Here is a 15,113-nt window from a genome sequence, read left to right on the forward strand (position 1 = left end):
CTTAATTTAGCATTATGTACTTTAGTTATCTGGTTTATTTATTTTGTTTAACTGGACTAAGACTGCATAGAGTTTTCTAATTTTCTGTAATGACTTTATAACACCTAGAGGAATATTTATTTTTCTAATTAATGTAGCTAAAAATAGAACAATATCACTATATATAGATAATATGGAAATTTAACCTAGTTTACAGTCATTAATTGTTTTTAAAAGTAGCCATCAGTTATGTCAGTAATTTTTTAAGTTAGTTTAAAAAAAAACACTTTCTTTTTGCTCTATTTTATTTAATGAAAGAACTTATTAAATAAGAATATCAATTTAATGAATTCTAAGTAGTTTGTAGAAGAGAATGCAATAGAATAAGTATATTTAATAAAACACAAAACTAAAGATTAAATATAGACATAAAGATTAAAAGTAAGTATTGTTGGGGCGCTTGGGTGGCTTAGTCGGTTAAGCATCCAACTTCGGCTTAAATCAAGATCTCACGGTTCATGAGTTCGAGCTCCTCGTTGGGCCCTGTGCTGACAGCTCAGAGCCTGGAGCCTGCTTTGGATTCTGTCTCCTTCTCTCTCTGCCCCTCCCCACATGTGCTCTCTCTGTCTCTCAAAAATAAATAAATGAAAAAAGAATTTAAAAATAAATATTGTTATTGATATAGATAGATATAGATACACATACACATATGTAATTGTGGTGGATTTTGGGGAATAGTCACAGAATATAGGAAAATACATATTATTTGAATCCCTAACTTTTATAGTTAAACTTACTAATATGCTTTGAATATAAGTTTTGAAAATGTTAAAAGGTACTCTCATGTTTTTAGGTGGAGATGAATACCTGTTTATAAAACAACATGTGGCTTCTCGAAAACATGGCCTCTTGTTTGGTTTCTACATTCTTCTACCTTTCCTTATTTTAATCGCCATCCATGCTTTTAAATGGAATAAAATACAACTTTGGAACCAAGAGGGAATAGAAAATAAAGGGTAAATAAATTTATTATTGTTTATATTTAATATTAAAATATGGGAAGAATCCAAATGTAATTCAGAATATTGCAAATAGGGATTCCTGGATAGTTTGTGCTATGTTTAGAAATATTGAGTCTTAGTATACACAGATTTTTTTCTAAATTTCAGTTAGGTATCTTTTATGTTATTATAGGTCCAGAGACAACTGAAGATACTCAGTTAATTCATAGCGCATTTCAAATTAGAAACCAGGTTGACTATAATTGCTTTAGGAGAAGTTTCTACTTTCCAAGCAACCCCACTTTCCTTGAATTGACATTCATCTGTGCTAAGGACAGTAATAGAGATAGAGAAGCAAATTTTGTGAATAGGATATGTAGAAGGTGAGAAAAATTTAAAAAAATAAGATAATGAAAAAAGAACATGGAACATGATGCAATTTACACTTAATATTGTTCATATATTTCTAAAAATAAAATTGAGGTACTTTCACAATTGTTTTTATTTTTTTGGTAGAGCTGAGCTTGATTAGGTATTTTATTTTAATTAAACACAATTTATATATGACATTAGTTTCATATATATATAACATAATAATTCAATATTTGTATATATTACAAAACGATCACCACAATAAGTCTAGTTAACATCTGTCACCATACATAGTTACAAATGTTTTCTTCTTGTGATCAGGACTTTTAAGATCTACTCTTTTAGCAAGTTTCAAATATTCAATACAGTGTTATTAATTATAGTCACCATATTGTTTATTATATACCCATGACTTATTTATTTTATAACTGGAAGTTTGTACCTTTTGACCCCCTTCACACATTTTACCTACCCTCTACCCTCATGTCTGGCAAGTACTAATCTGTTCTTCTATTTTCTGTGTCTATAAGGGTTTTTTTTCTTTCCTTTTTTTTTAAATTTTAGATTCCACATATAAGTGAGATCATATGGTAATTGACCTTCTCTGTCTGAATTACTTCACTTAAATGCTTTTTTCTCTACTATAGCACCAATATAAGCCAGAACTTTGCTTAGTGAATATTTAGGAAAATGAGAGTGCAGAAGTAAAGGTAAATAAGTGGGGCTTGTTGTTCCATGCTAAAGGAAAATGTCTCCATTTCTGGTGTACATGGAGAAAAAATAATAGAAAATTTCCACCAACACCTCTATTTCCCAAGTTAGTTAATTTTATTTCTTAACAAGTTACAACAACGAGTTAAAGTCAATGTAGTATTCTGCATAATTTATATATACATTTACATAATCATCAATTTGTTACAATTTATTTAAAGTCTTCTGGTGATCTTAAGAGATCTTGACAAAATCTGAATAGTTGCTAGAAGGAAACCTGATTTTTGGAAGAGAGATTATAGTAAGGGATCATGAATCATAAATAACAAAATCTAGTCGCAACAGCCTAAGTTTTAGATCAACAATAAGTGGCTTTAGGGCCAGAAGGGTAAGAAATGATGTACAGCTGACGTCCAAAGGGATGGTAATGAATTGGACAGTCAGGAAATAGGTTATTCTTTCTATCACCCAAAGGTTTACGAGTGAAATAATCTCTTCTTGTCTCTCTATCCATTCTTCCAAAATGACTGCTCTGCTTGCACATGGTCCAGTTTACCTATCTTAATCCTTTTCAGATTTGTTTTCAAATAAAATACGAATAACCTTTCCACACCCAATGCTTCTTAGTTCATATTCTCAAGAGATACAAGAAAATAGCTGTGTAAGTGTACCTAAATTCAGCCAATGTTCTGTCTGGATTTATAATTCTGAGTTAGGTGTTCAAACTTGATCTTATCATCTGTGGGTAAGGTATTGTTGCTATATAGTAAGAACGTGAACACAATGACATGCCTCTTCAACAGGAGTATAGGAGCCAAAGGAAAAAAATGGAGGTTTAATGCCACAGAATGTAACAATGTAGCTGAAAGATACAGAAACCTCATTAAGGACCTCAGTAATAAACGTGAAATCGTTATTTACATAGTTATTTGATAGAATAATATAATTGGAGATATGATAATTTAAGAATTTGAAGACTTGTGTGTAAATCGTCTTTTTTAACTTTGGAGAAGCATTATCAAACATACTACTATTTCATCCTGTCTTCCATGTAGACAAAATAGAAAAAAAGTACTAGATGGATTTAAGTTTGAAATTTTAAATGCTTAACATTCCTAAAACCTAGGTCAACATTAGAAAGACCAAATGCTAGATATGTGATCACTGAGTGGGATATGGGAAGCAAAGGAGATAGCGGTACATGTGAATGGAGTAAATAGTACAAATCTAGTTTTTCTACTTTTCTTGATTTTAAGACTACGTGTTACATAACCCTAAAAGTAATGCTATTTCTTTTATGCAGATATATATCAGAAGACAGCAATAGTAACGGCAACCTGTCATAGAATTAAAGGTGAATTGAAGGAGTCAAATTATTTTAAATGATGTAGTTTTTTTTAAATTTTTATGAAATTAAAAAATTTAATTTTTAACTATTTCATGAAATAGTTTTTTAAATTTCTAACAATACTTCCTATTCCACATTTCATCATACTGATTCTTATTTATCAATATCATATACTAAAACAAAGACTGAACTCATTTTGTAATTTTGTTTTATATTAATTTAGAAATGTTAATGTTAACTAATATTAGCCAGAGACTTATTAACCAACATTTTTGTAATGACAAATTATTTTGAAATGTTTTAAATGTCTATTTATCTTGAGAGAGAAAGAGAGAGCATATGAGCAGGGAAGGGTCAGAAAGAGGGAGACAGAATCCCAAGCAGGCTCTGCGCTGTCAGCACAGTGCCTGACAGAGGGCTCAAATCCATGAACCGTGAAATCATGACCTGAGCTAAAACCAAGAGTTGGACACTTAACTGACTGAGCCACCCAAGTGCCCAAAGAAATTATTTTAAAGAGAATTTAAAGATGTTCTTAAAATATTTAGGAGCATTTATGCATCCTGCTCCCACACTTGGGGTTCCCAATGGTAGTTACACAGATTGACTCCTGATGTTTACATTTCTTTCTCACTAAGACTCCATGGTTATTGTTATTCTCAGTTTAAAGTGAGGGAACAGGCATAAGGAATTTAAATAATTCCCTATATGTACAGATTGTAGTAAGTTTGAGCCAGAGTTTCATTTAAGACAACCAGACTCTAGGGTTTAACTCTTAAGTACTCTACAATTTTGCACAGTTTGATGTATGCCTGGTAATGAGAAGGAATTTATAATCATTGAGGATCTATTAGATGCCAGGCAAAATGATAAACGCAGTGTCCCTCCAGGGTAGAAAGACAATTCTTTACTATAGATGGGATAGTGTTTGCATCTCTATATATTGAATATATATACATATATATGTACATATATATATGTACATGTATATATATACATGTACATATATATATGTACACACACATATACATACTTGCATATATACAGATATATCTGAATATATTCTGTATATTCTGTATATATCTATATACAGTATATTCTGTATATTAGGTATATATCTGTATATATTCAAATTTGTAAGTCGATACATAAAGAAATCATAATACTTGACATGTTATACCTATCACTGTGAATAAGTGGAAAAATTAAAAATTCAACCATGAGTGAAAACAAGAGTTCACTCACTTACTAATCTGCTATTCCTCCATATCTTACTTTGATGGAGAATTAAGTCAATGGATCTCTGTTTCCCCATCTTCTGCTACCAAAGAAAACATAATTACTACCCGTTATGAAAAATAGTCTTATTTCTCAGTAGGGATAATTGGGAGATTTGGTGATGAGGGAGAAGCTGGTTTTAAATACAATTGGTTTTAAATATAATCCAATGAGTGGGCCCTATTCAGCAAGAGATGTGTAAACAAATAGTTGGAGGATTTGCAAGTATTGACTCAGTTTAGATATTTAAAAGGAGGTACTTGAACTCCCAGGTTCAGTTCACATGGGGCTTTTATTTAAATGTAAAGGATACAGTGCAGCAAGAGAGAGTGCAGGCAAGCAATGGGCACCAGAGAGATACCTCATGCACAAGGTCTCAAGGTTCCTTACTTTAAATTTTGAACAGCCCATTATAAATTCCACTGCCAATGTCTTGGCAAAAAGTGAAACCAAGCATCCAGGCTTTCCCAGAGATAAAGATAGAGCTTTTCCATTCCAGCTGTAAATCAACTCCTTACAGAGGCATAGAGCTGGCAGAGGTCGCCATGCGTATATCTAGGCAGGAGCTTTCCAAGCATGTGAATGATCCAATGAAGTAAGTCAGGAATGTTTGATGAATCACAGTGATGTCAGTTTAGCTGGAGCAGAGTTAGTAAGGGGACTGTGGTAGTGAGTAGGTCAGACGGTAAGACCCTTGTAGGCTGTGGGAGGTCTTGGGGGCTATCTGTGTTTTATTTGGAATGAAAGGAGGAAATCATTGGAGGATTAAGGTTTCAAGCACAAGATTTCCACTTTAAAAGGCTGGTTTCTTGAAAATTGTATGGTGGCAAGAGGAGAAGTGGAGAAACCAGTTGGTGGCGAAATTACTGCAAAATGCAGGAGGAAAAGGATGGTACCTCAGACCAGGGGTAGTGAAGATGGTTTTAGGAATAAATTTTGAAGGAGACAAACAGAATGAATTGGCAGTTTGAATATAAAGTGTAAGAAAATGTGCCTAAATAATGTTTATTGATAAAGCAGCAAGATAAGCAAGGTTAAATGTAAGCACAGACCTGTTTTCAAACTTCTGCTCTTACTACATTTAAAATTTATATTAAAATCTATGTGGGTAATTGTGAACCAAGACAAGTGTCTGGTATGCCATGATAAGGCATTTGTTTTCTCACACATGAGAAAATATTTCTGGTATAGTTAAAGTGTGTTTAAAGTGGTAAGGGAGGGATTCAGCATGATATGGACTGCTTTTTTACAAATTTGGGGAAAAAGTCAAACTCAGTAAGAACTGGAGGCTAGTAAAACAGCTCCATCTGTATGTATATGGGACGCCTGTTGGAAAGGCACAGAGAGCTTCTTGAAATACTCTTCCTCTGAAGATAAAAATAGACAAATTAGTAGTTATTTATTTCTTCACATATTCTAGTGTTCTTTTCCTCTCTGTTTCCTTGTTGGTGATTTTCTTTAATCCATGTGAAGTGTAGAAACTGTGTAATTAAAATGCTTCTGAATAACTACTTTTAGCATTTCCTTTTACTGTGGCTATCCCAGACAATTTAGGAACAAGAAACCTGGGCTTACAAATTTCATGAAGCACAGGCCTAGATTGTGACACCATAACCAGCATCCTATACACCAATGATTTGCTATACCTCTAGTTGCATAGTAAAATGAGATCACTTTTATTAACAATTAAAACTTAGCATTTCTCTTTTTTTATATTTGTTTTACAACAGTGACAAAACAATGTCAAAAAGCCATAGGTTGGAGAAAGATATTACCAAGACACTCACCATTAACTGACTTGATTCAAGAAAGAAAGAAAAAAAAAAAACAAAAACCATGCTATCCTCTCCTTTTGTTATGGCTCAAAGCTTTCAACTTCACAAACAAAAATAAATCCTGAGAGTGAAAGTATGCAGGCTTATGTCTATTGATTCTTCTACATGTTGTGATCCTTTATGGGAAAATAAGCAACTTTTGAACCAGAGAAGCTGTCACATCCCCAGATGTGAACATTTCTTGTTCACTGAGGACACCCACAGTCCACACCTCTCCCAACTGCCCGTGATTCCCTGCCCTATCCCTTCCAAGCTTTGGGATATTGAGAGGAAATGTTGCCAGGTAAGGCCAGCCCCAGAACGAACCCCCAGATAGACACTAACATCCATTCCATCTCCAGGGAATTGCTCCAACTGTGTTTCTGGTCATAGATAACTGTTGTGTCTCTAGGTGAGAATTCTGTGGCCTCATGTAATTTGAGATCTAGGATATATCATTGTCCTTTGGGGAAGCCAGACTTGCTCCTCCTCCTTCGCTGGAGCTGAGCTTTTCTGGGAAATATTTTCTTGCTTCAGGGTCCGCCTCCCCATCTCCCTCTTACTAAGATGAGTGCACTTCTCAAAGTGCACCTCAAAGTCTTGTACATGGATAAGGGAGCCATCAACCTAGCTGGAATCTAATGAGAACCTACAGAGTCTCCCTCAATAAACAAGGATGCTCCTGGTTCAGGGCTGGGGGTACCTCATCACAGAGGCTAAGAGATTCCTTTTCCAAATGTCCATCAACTGATGAATGGAGAAACATTGTATGAATAGTGATCTATGCATGCAATGGAATATTATTCAGCCATAAAAAGGAACGAAACACTGATACCCCTACAACATGGATGAACCTTTAAAACCATTCTGCTAAGTATATAAATCCAGCCACAAAACCCATATGTTGTTTATTTGTATGAAATATTCAGAATGGGGACATCTATACAGGCAAAGATTAGTGGTTACTTATGGCTGGGTTGTTTAGGTGGGGGATGAAGATCTGGGGTGATGGGTAGTGATAATTAAAGGGTACAGGGTTCCTTTCGAAATGATGAAACTAAAATAGACTGTGGTGATGGCTGCACACATCTGTAAATATATGGAAAATCCTAAAAATCATTCAATTGTACACTTTAGTGGGTGATTTGTGTGGTTAAGAAACATACATATCAGGATGATTCTACCACAACTTTCCATCATCCTCAATACCACTAACTTATTTTAGGGCATTATGAACACTGGCCTACCTTATTTTTAATAAGAATTTCTAAGGATCCCAGGTATACTACCACCTAGCAGATCCAAGTTTGAAGCCTGACTGGAGTTTAACGTTGCAACTGTTGACACAATTCATCCTTGGCATAGGGTGTACTGGGATATAAGAAGATAAAAGTGAGAGATGCGTGGAAGTTGAGTTGGGTCTTGGAAATGTGTGATTTAAGATTTCTCTTAGAATATTTAATGACAATTGCATGCTCTTGTCCAGCCAAGACACATTTCCTGTTTGCCTTGCTGCCTCAGCACCTTTACAGCTTTCTGCTAGTGCTCAGAGTAACTGTTAACAAAACACCTACGTTGCTTGTTAAAGTTTCCTTTCCCTTTCTTCAGCTGATTACAATCTAATACTGTATGAATAGGCACGCTGTTGATGAAAAGCGCTTTTGGATTGCCTTATCCAGGATCAAGATCAATATTCTTGATTTTTCCTTATTTGCAAAGATACTAAATTAAGTCTGCAGTAGCACGATTCAAGCAGGAAATTTCTTGTAAAAGTGGTTAACGTCTCTATTTTCCTCTCTCCTCCATCACAGCAAATAAAAAAACATGCCAGAAAACCATGACGCAGAGAATCAAAATTACCGAGAACTTCACCAGAGAAACAAATCACGCCTCGTTGCCCCTGTGTCGCTAATGAAGAGTCTGATCAGTGACAACTTAGCCAGAACAAATCAGTTGTGTGCAAAGGCATAGGCTTGTGTCTGGTGCTTCCTCTCCTTTGACCCATGGAAGCCGCTGATCCGCTCAGGGCCCTGAGGGTGAGCCAGCGCGAGCTGAAAGCAAGCGCAATCCTCACCCGCAGGGCCGGGCCAGCATGCTGGACTCCTCAGCGTTCTCCTGCCCGCGAGCCTCAGAGCTGCCCAACGGCCTTCAGCCTTGGTCGTGCTTGCAAGCGCTTTGACCCCGCCATGTTCCTTCTCTTTGCACTGCTCTGTGCGCTTGGAGGACTGCACGCCCTCCTGGGTAAGATTGGGAAGACTGGGAAGCCTGGATTTCCTTCTCCTTTTGCCTCGAAGCAGGGCTGGGCTCTGCCAGGAGAGCAATTTTCTATGTGGTACTCCTATGGCCTCCTATGGCCTTCCCCTTCTGATCTCCTGCTGGTGCCTTCCCCAGCATCTCTCCCCCCTCCCCACCCCCAGGCCCGGGTAGGTGACTGAGGATATTAGCCAAGGTATCTACTCCACGCATCAGGGTCTAGAGTCTTAGCAGTTGAAATGCAGCCAGTCTTCCTGGCCAGAGGTTCTAGAGGGGTGAGTCCTGCCCTCGGTTTATTCCCCAGAGTCCCAAGGAAATGGGCACGACGGTCCTGTAGGATGGTCCTGTAGAACTGTAATGTCTACTTTTTGTTCATTTGTTTGAATCTTAGCCATTTTGAGTGTGCCCCTGGAAATCTAGTGAAAGTTGTACACCAAGGAGGGTGGGCACATCTATGGAAGTTTACTTTCAATTTGAGACCGCCATGTACTCAGAATTAAGAACTCCATGCTCAACCGAGAAGATTGTTGCCAAAAAAAAAAAAAAAAACCAAAAACAAAAACAAAAAAGCAAAAAAACACAAAAACCCATTTTCCTACTGCAGATTCTGAAGAAATATTACTGCATGTCACAGTTCCATGGAAGATAAAGTCAAATGAGAGTGAAGATTCAGAGAAGCAGGTGAACAATCAAGAATATTTGTTTTATAATTTAAAACTTTAAGTCTCTTTTTATTTACCTTTGCATTAAGTCAGATCATACTGATCTGTAGCCACTTGCAAAGGAAAATATTTCCCTGCGTTATTTTGTCTCTTAGTATATTCTGATCCTCCCTTCCCCACACTTCTGCTAACTTTTGTGCCCTTCTCATCTCTCCATTTCTTCTGACATACTTGCACACAACTTCCAAAAAATAGTAAACTCTTCTCAGGAGTAATACGGGTAGAAAAAAAAATCAGTATGAAATATGTGTAACAGTGGTCCAGCCTGCAATTATTACAAATTTGTGAATGGCCACTAAAACGACAAAAAAGAAAAAAAAATGATCTCCAGGAAAATTTTGACCCAGAAGCATCAGACTTTGTGGAGGTAATAGCCAAAGAAAGAAGGTAAGAAAAAGAAAAAAAATGTCATATTTGCCTGCATATAATGAAAAAGATTATAATAAATAAATACTAATTGGAAAAAGAAGTTGAAAATGCTTAGTTGCTATATAAAAAGAGTTAAATTGAAGGCATCCACTCTTGAATATTTTCTCAACTAAAATATTTCAAATTTGTATAGTTTTCATATTTTACATATTAAACTGGATGCCACAATAAAGGGGTTTAGATTTCCATGTTGTTAAAATGCTGTAGTCAATATATTTTATTATATTGTATTGTATTATATTATATTATATTTATTATAATAATATAAATATATTATATTTCCAGGTAACCCTGGAAAAAATTTTCAGGTTGAAGGAACAATTTTTGAAATAAAAGTTAAAAAAATTAAGAATTCATTAACTGTGTTTTGACATATAGAATTGGAGCTTATCCTGATTAAGTTCTACTACTGAACAATTATAATAAAAAATAAAATGTGTGCGAAAATGTACTTGAAAATCATAATAAAATAATTTCCTTTAGAGTAGTTGTATTTCTTATACTAATCTCATTTAATTCTTACATTAACCTTCTGAAATAGGAAATATATATACATATATATATATATATATATATATATATATATATATATATAAATACATACACACATGTATTTAGAAAAAAAGATTAAAAATGTTAAGGGCATCAAACCTATAAGCTTTAGGACATGGAATCTAATCTTTAATTTATAACTCCAATTTCATTATAAGTAAACTACTTTTTTCTGAAAAACTTCTTTGCATAAAACATGTTTTGTTTATTTTTTCTGATTTACTTCTGTTTGTACTTCTGTTTGTCACTGCATGGTCACTTTAAACTTCAAGCTGTTTACTTCAAATTGCCTGTCACAAAGCATATGGCAACATTGAGGAACATGACATAGTTTTACCTAATGTGTTCAGTATCTGTCTACATTTTTTGTATTCTATATATGGAATTCTGTAAGCTGTTTTTCCCTGTGATAGAGTATGCTAATGGTCTCCTTTGATTTCTTATAGTAGACATCCTTTATCTCTCTTATTTTCTTCCTTTAATACCTTATTATCCCAAGTCTTTAAAAAATTTTATTAGACATATGAAAGATTCTTTTTTCATACACTTTCAGTTTTTCATGACAACCACACTTTCCACTAAAACAATGGCGTGGATTTGGGGATATTACAGGAATTATGCAGAAGGTGTCCAACCCTCGAAATTTTATCTAAGTATATATGTGGAAGCCAAATAACCGTGGAAGCCGTTATTGGTATAACACTGGGAAGAATGTCCTCAGATGAGGAGAACAGTTACAGTGGGTTTATTTCCTTCTGTCAGTGCCTTCCTGCCAAAGACCATTGTGAACATAAGTGTAAGTCAAAACAAGTTAGGGTTATCGTGGTGAGAAAGAATACACAATGGGATCCATGAGGCATCTCAGCAAGAAGGTGTTAGAAAGACATTAAGATTTAGCTTTAAGGGGCTTGGTGAAGTTTTTAAGAAACAGGCTTTTGTTCTGGTTTGGATGCAGTGCAGGAAGTACAGGTGATTCTATGATTGTGTATCTTAATAAATCTTATCTAGGAGAAGGGAAGGCTAGAACAATCTTAGAGTTGTAATTGGTTAAGAAGCAACAGCTTCTCATGGTAGCCCAACAAGGAGATATTTGGTCATTTTTTTTCTGGCTTGGAACATGTTTATATTTTGCCCATATTTAAACACAGTTATGATATTGTCTTGTTTTTGTCTTGATCCATAATTGTCTCATAGTAGCTGTGTGTGATGTTGATGTTTTATGAATGTGTTTATTTTAAACTAAATCAAATCCACCTTATTGTTATTTTTTAATGGATTTTGATTTTTCTCTCATATCCAAAAACTTACCAACACTAAGTTCACTTAGGTTTCCTCCTATGATTTATTGGAGAAGTTTTATAATACGTCTATAATACTTTTTTAATGTTTGTGTAAGGTGTGAGATCTGGGTTGAGCTTCAACATTTTGACATGGGCATCCAATTTTCCCAGCACCATTAATTGAAATTCCTATCATTTCTCCACTGAAATACCTTTGCATATTAAAAAAGTCAGTTGATTATATTTTAATGGGTCTATTTATGAGCTCTTTCTCTCTCTCCTTTGGCCAATAGTATGCTGTCTTATTTATAGTAGCTTTATGGAAGATCTTGAAAGTGAGCAATGTGATTAATTCAACTTTGTTCTTCCTTAGAATTCTGATGACTGGCTATCCAAGGTCCTTTTGAAAAGAGCTTCTCTTTTACTTATTCTTGCATATCTTCCACCTATAAGATTAGTTTGTATTTAATCTCAGAAACTTTCTTAGCTTTGATGCTTCAGATATATCCGATCTCTTATAATAATAATTTACTTAAAAAACAACAATTAAATTTTCATTTATATGATCTATAGTTGGATCATTTCCATATTTGTCTGTCAGCAGGTTAGCAGTGTAATACATCCTGTTACTTCTCTAAGGATGTTAAGTGTACTTATTTTTCAGGTCCTGTCTTACTACTTTACATTTTTCTTAGGAATCATTTATTTCATCTGTTGAATTTGATATCTTTCCTTCTTGATGTAGACATTCCTCAGAAGTTAAATTGTTTTGTATTGTATACTTGCCATTTTAGTTGCGATCCTGTCATACTTTCTTTTGCCTCTGTTTTGCATTTGGTCTAAGATAATGTATTGGGTCTGCTATAGTACATTATAGTAGTTTTATAGGAATTACAAAGATAAGGTTTGCGTCAGTTCTGGGTTATTAGTCATCTGGTCTTCTGAAATGTGTGCTTCTTGTACTTCCTAGGCGTTTCCAGTCATAGACATCACGGACCTCTCCCAAGCTTGCAGACTCTGGGCCAGCATAAAATCGAGATCTTTTCTGAAATTGGTTTGTTTTGGAAAGAAATTATGCATTTTCTGGAATAGGTATCTGTCTGCCTTTGTGGAGATAGTCCACTGACTGTAAACATACACTAAGTCTTCTCTTGTTCCTGAATGTCACCACATTAAAATGATAAGCACTGTTATAACTCAGTCCCTGTTGTATAAGAGCTCCTATTGCTGGAGCTACAGCATCGCTCCCTATCTTGTTTCTTGGGTCCTTTCTTCCTCAGTTTTATATGTTAAGAATTGCTAAGTGGCGCTAGGTGAATACAGTAGTATGTGTATGTTTATGTTTTACATACATACATATATATAATGTAAATTTGTTATTTCATTATAATTGGTGTAGAATGTAAGCCTATAGTCATGTCTTTCATCTTGACCTGTAAAGTTATGTTTTTTTCTAAATAGAAGCAATTAATGTATAGTATTAATAATGCTAAATTATATATTTTTTCAGAAGGTAGTCTTCATTTTTTCTTTTCAAAAAGCCAACCCTATACATTAAATTCATCACCCTATCCTAAATTTACCAGAATAATAGATTCTTACTATTGAGAATAATAGATTCTGAAGAATACATTGATTTTCTAAATGGGCCCTGTCTTTTTATAAATTGAGGTAATATTGGAATATAACATTATGTAGGTTTCAGATATCCAATATTATCATTCAACATCTCTGTGCACTGCAAATTGATCATCACAAAGAGTCTAGCTACCATCCATCGCCATACAAATTATCCCTTTACCTATTTTTCCCACTCTTGACCTTCTTTACCCTCTGGTAACCACCAATCTATTCTCTCTACCTATGAGTTTTGTTTTGTTTCCTTTAATTTTGTTCCTTCATTTGTTTTGTTCTTATACCATGTATAAGTGAAATCATATACTATCTGTCTTTCTCTGTCTGACTTATTCCTCTTAGTATACCTTCAAGGTTCATTCATGTTGTTGTAAATGGCAAGGTTTCATTTTATTTGTGGCTGAGTAATATTCCATTGTGTATGTGTATTCACATATATATCACATCATCTTTATTCATCTATTTTTAAGTTTACTTATTTATTTTGAGAGAGAGAGAGAGCACAAGCAGGGGTGGGGCAAAGAGAGAGGACCCCAAGCAGGCTTTACACTGTCAGCATGGAGCCCTGCATGGGGCTTGAACTCATGAACTGTGAGATAATCACCTGACCTGAGATCTAGAGTCAGATGCTTAACTTATTGAGCCACCTAGGTGCCCCCATTGATGGACATATAGACTGTTTCCATTTCTTGGCTATTATAAATAATGTTGCAGTGAACATAGAGGTGCATATATCTTTTTGAATAAGCATTTTTATATTATTTGGATAAATATCCAGCAGTGGAACAGAGGGATATGTGGCAGTTGTATTCTTAATTTTTTGAGGAATCTCTGTACTATTTTCTATACTGGCTGCATTAATTTAGATTTCTACCAAAAGTGTACAAGTGTTCCCTTTTCTCCACATCCTCTCCAACAATAGTTATTTCTTGCCTTTTTTATAATGGCCATTCTAATTGGTGTGTGATAATATCTCATTGTGGTTTTGATTTGCATTTCCCTGATAATAGTGATGTTGAACATCTTTACATGTTCCTGTTGGCCATCTATATGCTTTTTTTGTGAATAGTCTATTCAGATCCTCTGCCCATTTTTAATCAAATTTTGTTGTTGTTGCTGAGTTGTGTGAGCTCTTTGTATATTTTGTAGATTAACCCCTTATTAGATGCATGACTTGAAAATGTCTTCTCCCATTTAGTAGGCCAACTTTTCATTTTAATGATGGTTTTCTTTGCTGTGCAAAAGCTTTCAGTTTCATATAGTCCCATTTGTTTACGTTTGCTTTTGTTCACCTTGCCTTTGGAGTCTGATCCACAAAAGCATTGCTGAGACCAATGTCACGGAGCTTACTGCCTATGTTTCCTTCAAAGAATTTTATAATTTTAGGCCTTACATTCAAGTCTTTAATCCAGTTTGAATTAATGTTTGTGTATTGTGTAAGAGAGTGGTCTAGTTTCATTCTTTTGCATGTGGCTAACCAGTCTTCCCAACATTATTTACTGAAGGGACAATCCTTTCTCCATTGTGTTCTTGGATGCTTTGTCATAAATTAATTGTCCATATGTATATAGATTTATTCCTGGGGTCTCCGTTCTTTTCCATTGATCTGTGTGTCTGTTTTTGTGCCAGTGCCATATTGTTTTGATGGCTACAGCTTTAAAATATATTTTGAAATTAAGGAGAGTAATACCTTTGGTTTTGTTCTTTTTCTTAAGATTGCTTTGGCTATCAGGGATCTT

At 34.8% G+C, this 15,113-nt stretch overlaps 2 protein-coding genes across 5 annotated transcripts in view; both read left to right on the forward strand.

Annotated features, from left to right (window-relative positions):
• Nucleotides 1–6,600, forward strand: part of LOC122217595 (A disintegrin and metallopeptidase domain 3-like) — a 112,275-nt gene extending 105,675 nt beyond the window's left edge. For 2 of the 3 annotated variants that reach the window (XM_042934767.1, XM_042934766.1), the window contains exons 19-21: nucleotides 833–995; nucleotides 3,367–3,417; nucleotides 6,420–6,600. In XM_042934767.1, coding sequence (XP_042790701.1) covers nucleotides 833–995; nucleotides 3,367–3,409 — 206 coding nt within the window. In that variant the 3' untranslated portion in view covers nucleotides 3,410–3,417; nucleotides 6,420–6,600. Of the gene's footprint in view, nucleotides 1–832; nucleotides 996–3,366; nucleotides 3,418–6,419 lie in introns of those variants that run through there. The other variant, XM_042934769.1, reaches the window with a different exon arrangement.
• Nucleotides 6,601–6,734: 134 nt separating this feature from the next.
• Nucleotides 6,735–15,113, forward strand: part of LOC122217596 (disintegrin and metalloproteinase domain-containing protein 18-like) — a 144,115-nt gene continuing 135,736 nt past the window's right edge. For both annotated transcript variants that reach the window (XM_042934770.1, XM_042934772.1), the window contains exons 1-3: nucleotides 6,735–6,807; nucleotides 8,315–8,744; nucleotides 9,361–9,437. In XM_042934770.1, the coding sequence (XP_042790704.1) occupies nucleotides 8,507–8,744; nucleotides 9,361–9,437 (315 nt within the window). In that variant the 5' untranslated portion in view covers nucleotides 6,735–6,807; nucleotides 8,315–8,506. The remainder of the gene's footprint in view (nucleotides 6,808–8,314; nucleotides 8,745–9,360; nucleotides 9,438–15,113) is intronic.

This window comes from Panthera leo, chromosome B1, assembly GCF_018350215.1.
Source record: "Panthera leo isolate Ple1 chromosome B1, P.leo_Ple1_pat1.1, whole genome shotgun sequence".
Classification (NCBI taxonomy): Eukaryota; Metazoa; Chordata; class Mammalia; order Carnivora; family Felidae; genus Panthera; species Panthera leo.